General features: G+C 39.9%; 1 protein-coding gene across 1 annotated transcript in view; it reads left to right on the top strand.

Annotated features, from left to right (window-relative positions):
* Window positions 1–13,748, top strand: part of HGFAC (HGF activator) — a 43,916-nt gene that overhangs the window by 27,490 nt on the left and 2,678 nt on the right. Inside the window, exons 8-13 of the mRNA XM_009471148.2 lie at window positions 2,340–2,514; window positions 4,797–4,882; window positions 5,835–6,075; window positions 8,668–8,807; window positions 10,936–11,076; window positions 12,135–12,283. Coding sequence (XP_009469423.1) covers window positions 2,340–2,514; window positions 4,797–4,882; window positions 5,835–6,075; window positions 8,668–8,807; window positions 10,936–11,076; window positions 12,135–12,283 — 932 coding nt within the window. The remainder of the gene's footprint in view (window positions 1–2,339; window positions 2,515–4,796; window positions 4,883–5,834; window positions 6,076–8,667; window positions 8,808–10,935; window positions 11,077–12,134; window positions 12,284–13,748) is intronic.

The following is a 13,748-nucleotide window of genomic DNA, read 5'->3' on the forward strand; positions in this document are numbered from 1 at the left end:
ATGAGCTGTGATGTGGGTACTGTGGTGCTACTGCAAGCCAGTCAAATAAAGCTTGCTGGAGTGGAGAACAGACCGATGGAAAGCTACCAGTGAAACAACTGTGTTAACCTAGGTGCTTCTCCACAAGATATGAGATTAAGTCACTTTCCTCCTATGCCCAAAATGCTCCTTATAAAACCATAAAGAAACAAAAAACTGTCCGAGAGATATTACTGTTCCTCTCAACAAGTGCAATATGTAATCCAAACTTCTTAGTTACAGAAGGAGATCATGAGGGATGATTTAGAAAGGGGCCAAATTCTTCCAGTTAGAATCTTCTGGCAGCTTTAGCAATGACTGGCAGACCTGACGAGACAGAGATGCATTGGATTTTAAGCCTGACAAGGATGAGCACAACTTGTAAACACCATCTGCCAGGTGTCCAAACCATTGGTATTGCAGAATATGTCCCTGGTTCTGCACTGAAACAGACTCTCCTGTTTCATCCTCATAAAAGTAGTCTAAATTATTTCTGAATGTAATAAATAGAGTACAAATAAAAACAGCACCTGGCACTTCCCTGGATAAATCAAGGACTTCAGCATGCAGCACGATGGTGGTATTTTCATGACACTGTTTCATGCAAACAAAGCGGTGTAACTTGCAACTTGCCCAGAAAAATAAATGGCAGGGTTGCCAAGAAATGGTTACTATTGCTAGCAACACAAATGATAGACAAATTATTTTCTGTGAGCTCCTAGATTATGGTTGTTACAATATCAGTTTGATTTAATGTTATATTCATAGTTAATGAAATAACGGGAATTTGATTCAGGGGGTGGGTGGGAGAAAATGTTGCCTCACCATTTCGGAAGTGTCTGCCAGGCCAAGTAGAAAAATAATTTTGCTAAGTATTTGTATTCTAAACTCATACTGATGTTCTTGCACCAAACTTCTTGACCTCCAGCTCCCAAATTTATGCCATATGCTTGCTTGTGGTTTTGAGGTCTGCTACTACACTGATGACTTGGAAGGATAACTGACATGAGCAGTTCATTGCTGCGATTCACTATTTCAGTGCTGGTTATATTCCCCGGTTCATGTGTCACCTTATTCTGTCAAAACAAACAGATCTTTGGCAATAGATCTCCACACTGTGTGGTGTGATAGATCATCCTCACAGTGTGTTTTTCAACAGTAAAGGAATAACATGATGTTATATATTTAAGTACGTTTATATGTTTAGAAGAAGATTCCACTTGTCTTGCAGATGTCAAGGGTAAGTCACACTGACATGGCTGGGATAAGAAACCCTCTGAGGCTCGGTCACAATTAATCCTTTTTGTACATTAGATGGTTTTGTGTTTCCTTTGGGGTACTCTGAGCTGTGTTTTGAGGTGTAGACTTTCTGCTCAGTGTAGCTATTTGTATACAAATGCATCCCCATGTGTTTTTCAGCCATAATGCTGGTATGCACTGTTGATCGATCTTGGCAGCTGAGTATACAGGTCACAGAATATGTATGTGTCAGACCTATCTGAAGAAATAACCCATGTGCAGGTGATGAAGAAATAACCCATGTGCAGGTGACAAAGAAATGGGTTTTGAATAAGAAAATTCAACCTACTAGTTAGTTTTGTGCAAAATCGATATATTTGCAATATGTAGCTACATATATATAATGTACATGGGTATACTGTATATATATGGGTATGTATGAGGCCGTAAAAAGAAGTATTTTCCAAAATCAGGCGTTTTAAGCACTTGCTGGCAGGGCAGGATTGTTTTTACTACTTTACAATGCAGATATCTCTATCATCTGAGATGGTTGACTTAAGCTCCCTTTATGGTCAATGGAGATTTAGTCAATGTAGTCAAGAATGCATGGCAAGATTCATCTCATCTTAAAAAAGTCATCTCAAGAAGGCTGGATCAGTTTGGTGCTAGAAGTGCCTGTTTCTCTTAATTGACTAAAAAGGGAGTCTCCAGTGATGAGCTTAGTTGTGTCTAAAAGTAGACAGGAGAAATCCTAGCCATATTGCTGACTTTGCTGAAGATTGCTGACTAAAATCTTCCATACGCAGTACAAATTTTAGGTCTAATTTTCTGCCGTACTGCCTGTTGAATAGTTATTTGTGCATGTGTAAAACGAGGCTAACTAACTACTAATTTTAAACAGAATTTTTAACAGCCTGGCTTCTTTTATTAAAAAAAAAAAGCCTTATTTGATGCATTCAATTCCTGTGAAAGGCAAAAGGCACTATACAGAATTGGGCCCACTGGCTCTCATTTGGGACCTCAGCTGTGAAGTAAGTATTTAACATGTAATTAGCATCAATTCCTGATCAGTGTCTTGTCAGTTCCTAGCCATCGGTGCTATGTTGGCAATGGCACGGAGTACAGAGGTACAGCAAAGACAACCATTTCTGGACACAGATGCTTGCCTTGGGATTCAGACTTGCTTTACCAAGAGCTTCATGTTGACAGTGTGGAGAAAGCAGTACAGCTTGGCTTGGGGCCGTTCTCTTACTGCAGGTGAGAAAAGTTCTCGTTTGCCCTGTATTTGTATATCAGGAGATGGATGTATTGTTGAAGGGAGAAGGGCCAGGAATCTCAAAGCGGGTGTTATCCCTGCCGTGGAAAAGCTGGACTGACGTTAACAGCCCGACACGAGGCATGGAAGTGTGCAGAAGACAAGATCTGGTAGACAGGCTAGATCAATATCTGGGTCTGCCAAGAGAAGCTCAGACACTACATAATGTTGGAAATTCCAGGTCCTTTTTTTTCCTGGGATTTTTTTTTTCAAATGAAACCATAGTGCAAAACTTTCGAAATTGTTCATAAATGACTATCTAAAAGGAGAAAGAAATGCATTGGCTGAGTTCAAATGGTTAACTTTTGATTTCTAATTCTTAAATTCTGAAATATATAACATAAAGGAAAATATTTTCAAAAGTGAAAAGTTATTTGGAAATGAACAATCAAAGCAATATAGTTCAATAATGTTGAAATGGGATGTCAAATTTCTTTCCTGGATTTCTTGCAGAGCACAATTATTGCAAAATAAAATTTCACTCTTTCAATTTTGATTGAACCACACATACAATAAACTGTATTTCTGCTAAAGTTTTCTGTTCAACTATAATGAAAACGCTTGTGATATATAGGTTTGTGCTTTCTCCTCAGTCACTTTATGTTCCCCCTGCCTCTGAGGTCTTCATGAGATCAATGAATAGCCACAAATAAAGGAAATGTTTCCATTTAGAGAGAATCCTGGAGATGAGCAAGTGCTAGAAACAGCAAACTTTAGATGCTTCTCCATAAATTGCTGGTTGATGTCTCAGTTTTGGGTTGGTGGTTTGTTTTTTTTTTTTAATGGATATTAGACCGCTATTTCAGGAAGATCAGAATGTACTGCACTTCCTAATTTGTTTGGTGATAAAAAGCATGCATGCATGCTGGAAGTAGCTCTTTCTCCCTATCTAACACAGACTAATAAACAGTTCCTACCCCCTCCCTTAACCCAGACCGGCTTGCTTTCCACGGCTTGGTCCTGATTCAGGCACTTAAGTATGAGATTTATGGTGTCCCAGCACAACACGGCAATTTATTTGGCACATATTTTGTGCTTTGATAAAATTTGATCCCTTCGATTTGCATCATTTAAGCACAATATTCACTTGCAGATTTGAAATGCAAAGAATAAAATGGTGTAGGAGCTGATGTGTTCATGTTCTGTCGAGCTGAGAAAAAAGCTTTAACTTTTTTGTCAGCTTGTTACAATTTCTGGGGATATCTCTGCTACACTATATAATCCTGCAGATATCTTCTTCTTCAAATAGTCTAATTTAGAAACATTGTTGGCGGAAGATGACTCAACCTGTGTTGCTTCTTCAGTTCTGAGAATTTGAAAGTGCTTTAATCTTTTTCTGAAGAGCAGTCAGATTAAAAAGAAAAAAATATTGAAGAGCCTTACAATAATAGATAGTGCTTCTGATAAATCCAACTGAAATTAGAATTACTGTTTATCTGGAGCCCTGAATTATCTTGTCTGTTTTTCTTGGCCTACTGAAGATCTTTCTGGGTCTTCAAAGTTTCCCTACATTCTTGGAGGAGTAAACTGAGCAAATTTCTGGTTACTTATATGGCATTGATAAAGACAATTAGGCTGTACCATGGAGAAATCCTAATGGAGTCAAACTGAAGCCTGTTTAACACCAAGGTAACAAAGGGATAAACTGTTTCTGATATTCCTGGTTTTTTTTCCCTTTTGAGGAGTACAATATTTTCTCAAGGTAGTCTTTCATTTCCTCAGACTCTCCAGGGAATGTGAACCTGAGCTTCTCAAATTAATTTTTGCTAGCTATTCTTGTTATGGATTTTCTATGAATCTACCTGTGTTGGAATTTCCTTGCTGAAAAAAATCATCTAAAAAAGGAATCTCTCCCATGGGATTTAGTCCTGAAAATAGCTGAGCTGATATCTGTTAAAGCACTTCAGTGTGGGCGGTATTTAAACCATGTGAACATGCTCATGCATCCAAATACTTGTAGGCAAATTTTACAGGTGTTACAGATACAGTCATGTATCTGTATTTCAGATCCTAGAGAACCTTAGACTTGGTTAGCTTTAAGCATGAATAACGCTACTGAAAGGCTGCTTACCCATGTAGTGGCTAGCAGGTGCTTCAGCACTTTGTCAGATGGCTCGAAACCCAAGAGTCCTGTCAGTCCTCTGCACGGTGCAAAGGAAAAAGCAGAAAACATCTGGGAAGCTTTGTTAATGCTTTTAATTCACTCTCCCCCTGAATTAATTAGAAATCCAGATGATGATGAGAAGCCATGGTGTTACATCATGAAGGACAACAATTTGTCTTGGGAGTATTGTGACATTCCATCTTGTGGTATGTAAAGGCTCTCTTAAAATCCATCTTATGAATGAATGAAGAAAGATTTATTGATACTAGAACAAGCTTTCACTGTATAATTTTGAATGTTCTACTGTTCCCAGGAGTGTTGAATATTTTACTGTTTGCAGTAAATCAAATGACAACAAGCAGCTTCTTTTTTGCATTTTTTGGAGTTGTGATACGATCTGTGATTTTTGTCCTGAAACACTGTATAACAGCGGTGTCACACTACTGCTTTCAGTCAAAATCATCTCAATATCACCAATTTTTCTGCTAGAACATGCAAGATGTCAGAAATGATTGATGCTTTGGTACAAATTGTCATCACTCAGGGAATTATGGGCCCAGAGAAGTGAATGGGCCTCTGTGAGCAAATAGAGGATGGGATCCTGAAGGTGTATGAGACATAGTATTTAATTCAAAAAAATAAAGATTCTGATCTTCCCCTAAATTAGTATTAAACTGTTGTTAATGTTGAAGCTGACCTTTACAGAGTTGTAATCTGAAAAGTCAGCTTATAAAGTGGTCCTTTTATTTCCCTTTTATGGTTCTAATGCATTTGATAGATGATATTAACACAAGTGTCCTAGTCCTTGCTATTGCAATGGCAAAGCTCAGTCCAGAATCCAAAAACGAAAATGTGATGTGTCATGCATTCTGTTGTGCCTCCTCCAGTAGTGAAGATTATATTTGTACTGGTAAATGAAACCGTGTCTGGGAACGTTCCCAGATGCATTTAATTTACACTAGTACATGTGTAGCCAGTGCTGGGAATAGGCATAGCTTTCAGTCTTGCAAGTCTCCTGAGGAACTGAATGAGATTCAGTTGTATGTGAATGTTTAATGATAATTTGATGAACCTTTCTTTTAAAGACTCCTGTAAAAGTTCCAGTCCTTAGAAATAACAAGGATTTATACTCTGATGCCGTATCCCTTTATATCTCAGCAAGCAGGGAAAGGAGGCCACCAGTTCCAGACAATGTAGATAGTTTTGCAGTTACCAGAAGACCATGCGGAAGAAGACATAAAAAAAGAAGTTTTGTGAGACCTAGGATTATTGGAGGATCTTCGTCTCTGCCTGGATCTCATCCCTGGATAGCAGCTATCTATATTGGAGAGAGTTTCTGTGGTGGAAGCCTTATTCAGACTTGCTGGGTTGTGTCAGCAGCACACTGCTTTGCTAACAGGTAAACTCACCGTTAGTTTGGCAGTAGGTCCTCTCCTCCTCATAGTCACTGTCTGCTTGTGACTAACAACCAATTTGAACTGAAAGAAGTGAGAAAGAAGATGAGATTTTAAGAGGCCAATGTTTCAAAAGGAGTTTCTGGCAATTTGGGTGCGTTCATGGGGTAAAAATTAGCTTGGAATCCTGTGTCTCACAAGCCCTTATCTTGTTCCTTAAGGAGTCTCAAAGAAGATAAATGCCCCGACTGAAGGAATAAGGTAGCGCTGAGCAGGACATAGAATGGGACCTTGCATGTGCAGGCATCTGCAAGGGGATATAAGTATTCCTCTTCTTCTCAGTTACCTTTTTGAACATTTATGCCTGCTTTGAGGTGTAACAGAGGTGACTACCCTCATTGTTTTGTTCAAAAAAGCTGAGACCGCCAAGCAATGACTTATTAGAGACAATAAATTACTGTTGGTTGACGCAAATAGAGTGGGCTGAGCTTTACAAAAAGCCAAAGGGAAAAACTGAACTGTTAAATTTTTGAGGCTGATTTCCTAAGAGGTGTTTTTGGTTTTTTGGAGATTTTTGTCCTCCAGCTGTGGGACACTGGAGAGAATATTGACTATAGGATGATCTTACTTCATTCTAAATATTTCATTTTCCACAAATGCTGAACACTTTCCCTGATTTCAGTTTGATCACATTGATGGGAAAAATATTACATCATTTCATACCCATTGTTCCTTTGCATAGTAAAGAAGCCAAGAGAAACAGAAAACCTTGTGCCAGAATACATACGCTGATAGCTTGTAGACCTAATAATACCATTGTGAATGCTGTACTGAAGCATTTGGAGCTCGAGCCACAACGCATTTGTTTTTCAAATGTTGTGAAATAGCTACTAACTTTGGCAGCTATTCAGGACATCGCCACCCACTTCCAGCTGGTGGTTTGGTACATACAGAGTTTCCATAATTGCTGCATTGTAATTTGCACTCTTCCGTACTTCAGTACCTCTGAGCTAGCCACAATTTCAACTGTTTTCCGCTAGGCGACAATAGATACCTGTGCAGCTAACTTGTTCTTTTTTTTCTCTCCTTTTCTGTAAGCCCTCCTGTTTTATTTCTTTTCCTGAATGAACCACCTGTAAGTCATAGTAGAACCATTCAGTGCCTTCAAAATCTATTATAAATACTATCCCAGGAAGCAAACTTCCACTCTGTTTTACAGGCCCAAAATCTAATTTTCTAGAGGATTGGTTTACCACTGCAAGAACAATGAGAAAATCCTGCCCTTAAATATTGATCAAACAATATTTTATTGTCTTCTTGTTTTCCAGTCACAAAAAAAAAACCCTTTGCACTTTCCTCTGTTAATTATAAGCATAGTTGTTGTTGCAGGGTAGCTGCCAGATCTGTGCACTGCAATTAGTCAGAACCTCTTTCCTCTAAGTACATTACTGTTGATCATTGCTTCGTGCTCAGTATCGGAGGAGACTCTCCAGTGCTTTCATATCTGATGGGTGCTACTGATGCACAGGAACACAACTAGGGAAACTGCAATGATGTTGACCACTCTGCATCTGTGCATGATGCGTGACAGCAGGTATTTTCTGCTCCTGCACTGGATAACAAAATATATGAGTGCTTTGATGTTGAAGACACCTGCTAACTAAATTCATTGTAGACTTATGCACATGCAGATTGCATTGGTTTTAAAGCAAGAGTGAAATTTGAATTCCATTGCTTTCAAAGCTAGAAATATACTGTCTTTCCAAACACCTCCTGATTATTCCCAAATGTCCCTTGCTTCCCAGCTGTTGTACTGGTTCTTATTAGTTGTCTGTCGTAGAACACTGGATATGAGAGGACTGTGGTCTTTTTAAAGTAAACATACAATGGCTGTAAAAGATGGTGTGAATTACAAAAACTGTGTTCTCTGAGTATGGTTTTTCCCAGTAGATCAGCTCTGTTGGGACCTTCCTCCACCAAGTCGCTTCTGATTCTAGACAACAGATTTAACATAGATCAACCTTATCAAAGAGCAGAAGTGGTGACATCTCATAGGTGGAAGCTGCCCAGATGTTCCTGAGTTATCAGTTTGCCAGCACCCTTAAAATCTTGACCCACACCTGTAATATTTTTAAGAGCCTCATTTCCCAGAGAAATGAGATATCTACCACTGACTCATCTTTTGGTCCCTCATTTCTTCCTCAGTAATTTTTGTGCTCATTGGCAAAGTCTGGTCGAAGTTGACTCAGGTTTCTAGAACAAGAAGTGCTTGCAGCCCCTGAAGATGCTTGTTAGCCAGCCAGCAGCTGGGCAGCAGTGCATGTGTTTGCCTTTTACTTCTGTCAAGGAGCAGCAGCCTTTAATTAGGCTAATCAGGACCCACAGAGCCTGGGACTTGCTGTAACATTAGTCATATTTTTCCTGGCCCACAGTAGGTAGGAAGCCTGGGAAACAGGTCAAGGCATTATGAGAGGGTAAATAATGGACATGGTGGGGAGCTGAGGTTGTTACAGTTCATGGGACGCACAGCTATGGGAAATTAGGTTTCGGTTGACCTGCTAATTACAGAATTGCTTGTTCTCTCTTTTGTGTTACAGTCCACTAAAATCCACTATTAAGGTAGTTCTGGGTCAGCATATATTTAATAGAACAACGGATGTAACACAAACATTTGAAATAGAAAAATACATTTTGCATCCTCAGTATTCTGTGTTCAACCCTACTGAACATGACATTGGTGAGTATTTTTGTTCTTACAGTTTTATTTGCTGTTTGCTCAACTTAGTTTCAAGTTTAGTTGACACATCAAAAACTGCCTTCCTAGTGGAAAAATCATAGGCATTAAGAGAGGCTTTTGAGCGCAGAGGGTTTTTCGTTCTACCAGAGTTATAACAACACCTGAAAGCTAGACAAATTCATATGAGAAATAAATTGCAAATTGTAAATAGTTATGATAATTAGCCTCCAGAGCAATTTACCTAGATGTACGGCAGATTCATCATCTCTTCAAATCTTTGTGGGATTAGGTATTTTTTCAACTGAACCAGAAACTGTGGGCTTGATGCAGGAATTACTTGGTAAAATTCTATTGTCTGTATTGTATAGAGGATCTGACTAGATGAATATAACAGCCCCATCTGCTCCAAAATTTTGTGTTACTAAGAATCATTTTTTACACTGAGATAGATTTAAAAATCAGCTGCCTTATCAGCCAGAAGTTAAATGCCCTTCTGATTGACCTTATAATGAGTCAGAATGACAATGGAACAGCAACAGAAAATAAGTTTCTGATCTGCTCTTGTGGAAGGTGGCACGTCACCCCGGGCTATCAAGCTGTGTGAGCACCTTTTCTACGAGACTATTTAATAGCCTGGCATTGGGGATATTTTAGGTCAGGCATGTACTGGCTTTTTTGCTCCCAGATGGTGAATATTTTCCACTATGTAGCAAAAAGCATTCGGATGCTGTGTTGGTGAGAGCTCTGTTACAGCGTATCAGGAGACAAACTGGAACTGGGGTATTACTCTGCTCTGAAATATCCTGGTGTAAACCACCATTGGCACTTTAAGATCTCCTAACTTTATGAATGACTCTGAAATTTGGCATGCCTCACTGATGCGTAATGTCCAAATCTGGGGTCAGCTGAACATGGAGTTCCTAGGACGTGCCCCACTGCAAACAAACAAACAGGCAGAAAACAGGGGGAAAAGATGTGGGGGCACATTCTGCCCTGTCAGTGATTTCTACTGATGCAGCAGAAGAGTTATTTCCTGCTGAAAATGCTTTTCTAAAGGAAAGAAACTACCACTTGAGTGTTTGCCGGGAAGTTCGGGGGATTCAGAAACAGGCTGAGTTGGTGGGGAAGAGGAGGAGGGTGAGGAAGAGCAAGCTGCTGAGTGTTGGAGCACAGTTTGTGTGGGCTTCTCAACCTGCGAGATACTCTTTACATGTTCCACAAAGGCCAAAAAATGTAGTCAGTAGAGAAACAAGACTATACAGTGCCATCTCTTGCTTTCCACACAGCTGTGCTCAGAAAACCTGGGGTTTCCAAAAGGTGCAATGTGTCCACGTTACGTCAGCTCTGTCCTCTTTGAGCAGTGTGCCCAAACCCAACGTGCTGCCCTCGTCACACCGAGCACAAAGCCCCCTCTGTTTCTCTACAGCCAAACACAGGGGGGTTGCTACAGGGGAACCAACGTTTCTGCTACTTTTGGCATTTTCTTTCAGTATCAAGCTCATGGTGCTGCACAGCTCCATATTTACACTGTTTTCAGCCCCATGACGGGATAGTAAATGTTGTGTAGGTTGTGTAATTCTCTGTAGCTTTCAGAAGCCTGGTTTTGAAATATCCTGATTTTTTTATTCCTTAATTTTCAAGATCTTGCATTTTGCTGAAATCAGTGATAACACAGAGCACAAAATACACTAACTCTTGCAGTAATTAATTTTTTAAAATCAAATTAGAATTAGGCAGGTGGCCAGACTTTCAGAAGCAGTGAGCACTTGCACATCCCACTTATTTCAGCTGAAAGTTGTGGATATGTCACTGTTATTTAACTTTAAGGTGGGAGGAGACATATGCATTTTCTATCTTCCCCCTTCTCTACAAAGGCAGTGAAGCAAAATCTGCTCAGTGAGCGCAGCATAAAATAAATATTCCCACAAGGGGAGTAGCTGAATGTTTCAGCCTTCAATTTGCTGTGAAATCAGGTGCTGTTGAGATGAGTCTGTCTGTCTTTGATTGAAATATCTTAATTAAGAGAGGCTTAGGGGATAATTAAAGTTGTATTTGAGACTCATTGCTGCCAATCCCATTAAAGAAAGGGAACAGTCACTTTATTCCTTCTATATTTTCTGTTCTGCAGCTTTGATTAAGCTGAAGAAGAATGGCCAACGTTGTGCCATCAAGTCCCAGTTTGTTCAGCCTATCTGCTTGCCAGAAAGTAACACCGTTTTCCCTGATCAGTTCAAATGTCAGATTTCTGGATGGGGACACAGGCATGAGAGTGAGTAAAATGAGAGCTGGTGTCTATAGAAAAAAATTTTAATTAAAACATAATGCTCAAGTATATATTATACAACTGATAGTTTGGTAAAATGTTTTCCAAGGGACTTCTGATTGGATTATTTTTACTTACCTTTAGATGTTTACAACATTTACATCTGAAATAGTCATCCTGAACTTCCTTTATAGTCCTTGGAATTTGGAGGGTGGTTCCCTTGACCAAATGTTTGCGTCTATTTTAGGATGAGATGAGCTGTGAGCTAGCTAGATCTCCGTGGACTGGGAGGAGAGCAAGTAGCTTAGTTGTAGGTGCCAACAACTTGACACCTTAGTCGAGTGAATCCTACCCCTGGTTTCTCAAGGTAGATATCAAAGGCTGCAAACCAAACATAATCAGCTTACTAGTCTGTGATGGAGGAGAGCTTTACCTTCACCAGCAAGAGACTTTGGAACCATCTACAGGAGAGGGCCAGATATACTTTGGGCTAAGAGGTGCTTACATCCAGCTTGAGAAAGGTGGAAAAATTCATCCCATCCTTTCAGATGAGGAATTTCAGGATTATGAGGCTAGGCCATGCTGCTTTGATGTGGAGACAGGAGAGACCTATGTAGATAGATGAGAAGGATGGAGGAGCTGGCTGCCTCATTTTGGTAAGAGATTTAGTATGAGCAAATGTTGTCCTGGTCTAAATGTGTAGTCTAAAGGTAAAAAGAGGTAATGGAGCCTTTGATAAATTGATGATTTAATATCACATCTGGAAAGAGGAGAGTGCTGGGGGAGTGTTCTTGAGTCTCTAGGAAATGAGGGAACCTGAGGTGGATTAATGTCTGGACATGGCATACTGTAATTTTAAAGGGCATGGAGTCTGACTGGAGGAGCAGAAAGTGATCTGATCACTAGAAAAGTTATTATCTTTTAGAAAGAGCCACGACACAAATATGACTGAGATGTGTTTGTTAAGTGTGTTTATATGTTGTATTGTGCATTGTGTTTCCATGTTATGCTCTTCACGTTCTATAAAAATGACTTTCTTTTCCTCTCCTGGAATTTTTTTTAAGATATATCTGGTTATTCAAATGTCCTGCAAGAAACACTGATTCCGATTATTCCTGAGGAGAAGTGCAGAAGTCCTGAAATTTATGGAACAGAAATCACTGAAAATATGTTCTGTGCTGGCTACTTCGACAGCAAATCTGATGCTTGTCAGGTAATGTTGTGAGTCATCTCTGGGCAGAGAATATAAATGTATATTATTGCCAGAAACGTTGCAGTGTTACAGTGCTTACTTTTGACATTACAGTGTTCCTAAAGAAAAGAAATGTTCCTAAAGAAAAGAAACTTATGTGACTGCACTGTTTGCTTCCACCTTCATTTTTTAACCTGTTCAATATCAAATAAGTTCTACAGAAAGGCAAAAAACCCTCCAGGGTACTATATTCCTCCTACCTTCACAAAAGGCAGTGGCTATGCACTGGAGGGTGAGTTGCTTGAGCTCCCGGCTGAGCTTGTAGCGTGATGGCAACATTTTGCTGGCCAGCTGGCAGGGATGCGCTGGCAGGCAACCAGCACGTACCTGTGCGGAGCCAAATCCCCGAGCTGCTGCCTCTTGCCTGAATGGAAATAAGGATACCTGGCTAGCAGGTGGGGGAGCAGTGGTGAGGTTTGGAGGAGGAAGGAGCTGAGGTTACTATAGTGGATGGGATTTAATGGTGTAGAATATCAGTCAATCAGAAACCGTGTTTCATGACTTCAGTCCTTCACAGAATGACCTCATGTTCTTACTACTTTGCATGTCTTTTTGAGTTATGTCACACCCTGGCTCTGAATAAGGATGCAGAATTGTTGTGGTGGTAGATGACACTATTTTTTAAATGAGAGATCAGATTATTCCTTGCATAAACCTTCAGATTTTATCTTGAGCTCATTTTGAAGGAGGAGGGTTATGCTCTATTAGCATAAATTTGGGAACAGGCAGCACATAGCTAATAGTTGGCCGTGAGATTAAGTAAAGCAAAGAATATCGTGTACACTGTGTGCTGGAACCCTTATAGTGATCATAAAGTGTCCAAAGAAAGATGTCAAGAGTGAAATGGCAGCAGCCAGCGGTGGCTTGAAGTTTCCAGGCCAAGGCTGAGAACGGATTGCAGTTATTGGCTGCAAGCATTCGTACTAGGCAGAGAACTAGAAACTATCTTGCTTGCTCGGCTTTCCTTGCCTTACCCAGGAAGCGCAAACACAAGACATCATAGCATTACAGCTGATTCTCGCTCCCTGCCCTGGAAAAACAGAGTTGATCAAGAATGAGAGGGAGAACGAAGAAAGCGGAGGGAAGGAGAGAGGAGCTGCACAAAGACAAGTGATCTGGAGAGAGTTGCAAAGTCTGAGAAACAGCAATTTAGAGTCAAAGATGTTGCTGAAGAACAGTGCTCGTGACATGAAATCATTATTAGTGATCAAAAATTCATTATTTTTCCTGTTGGCAGACTTGTAGTGTGCTCTAAGGAGAAATAGTGTAGACCTCAATGTCAGAACAAATGTAGCTGACCTCTGAGTTTTCTTAATATATGCTTAGGAAATTAAACTATACACCATCTGTTCTGTATAAAAATATTCCAAGACCAAGAAATGTCAAGTAGATAATGTGTTCTGCTTGACTATTTTGTAAAGATTTT

The sequence above is a fragment of the Nipponia nippon genome, unplaced genomic scaffold (assembly GCF_047370975.1).
Source record: "Nipponia nippon isolate SJK-2023a ecotype South Korea unplaced genomic scaffold, ASM4737097v1 scaffold_6, whole genome shotgun sequence".
In the NCBI taxonomy this organism is placed as follows: domain Eukaryota; kingdom Metazoa; phylum Chordata; class Aves; order Pelecaniformes; family Threskiornithidae; genus Nipponia; species Nipponia nippon.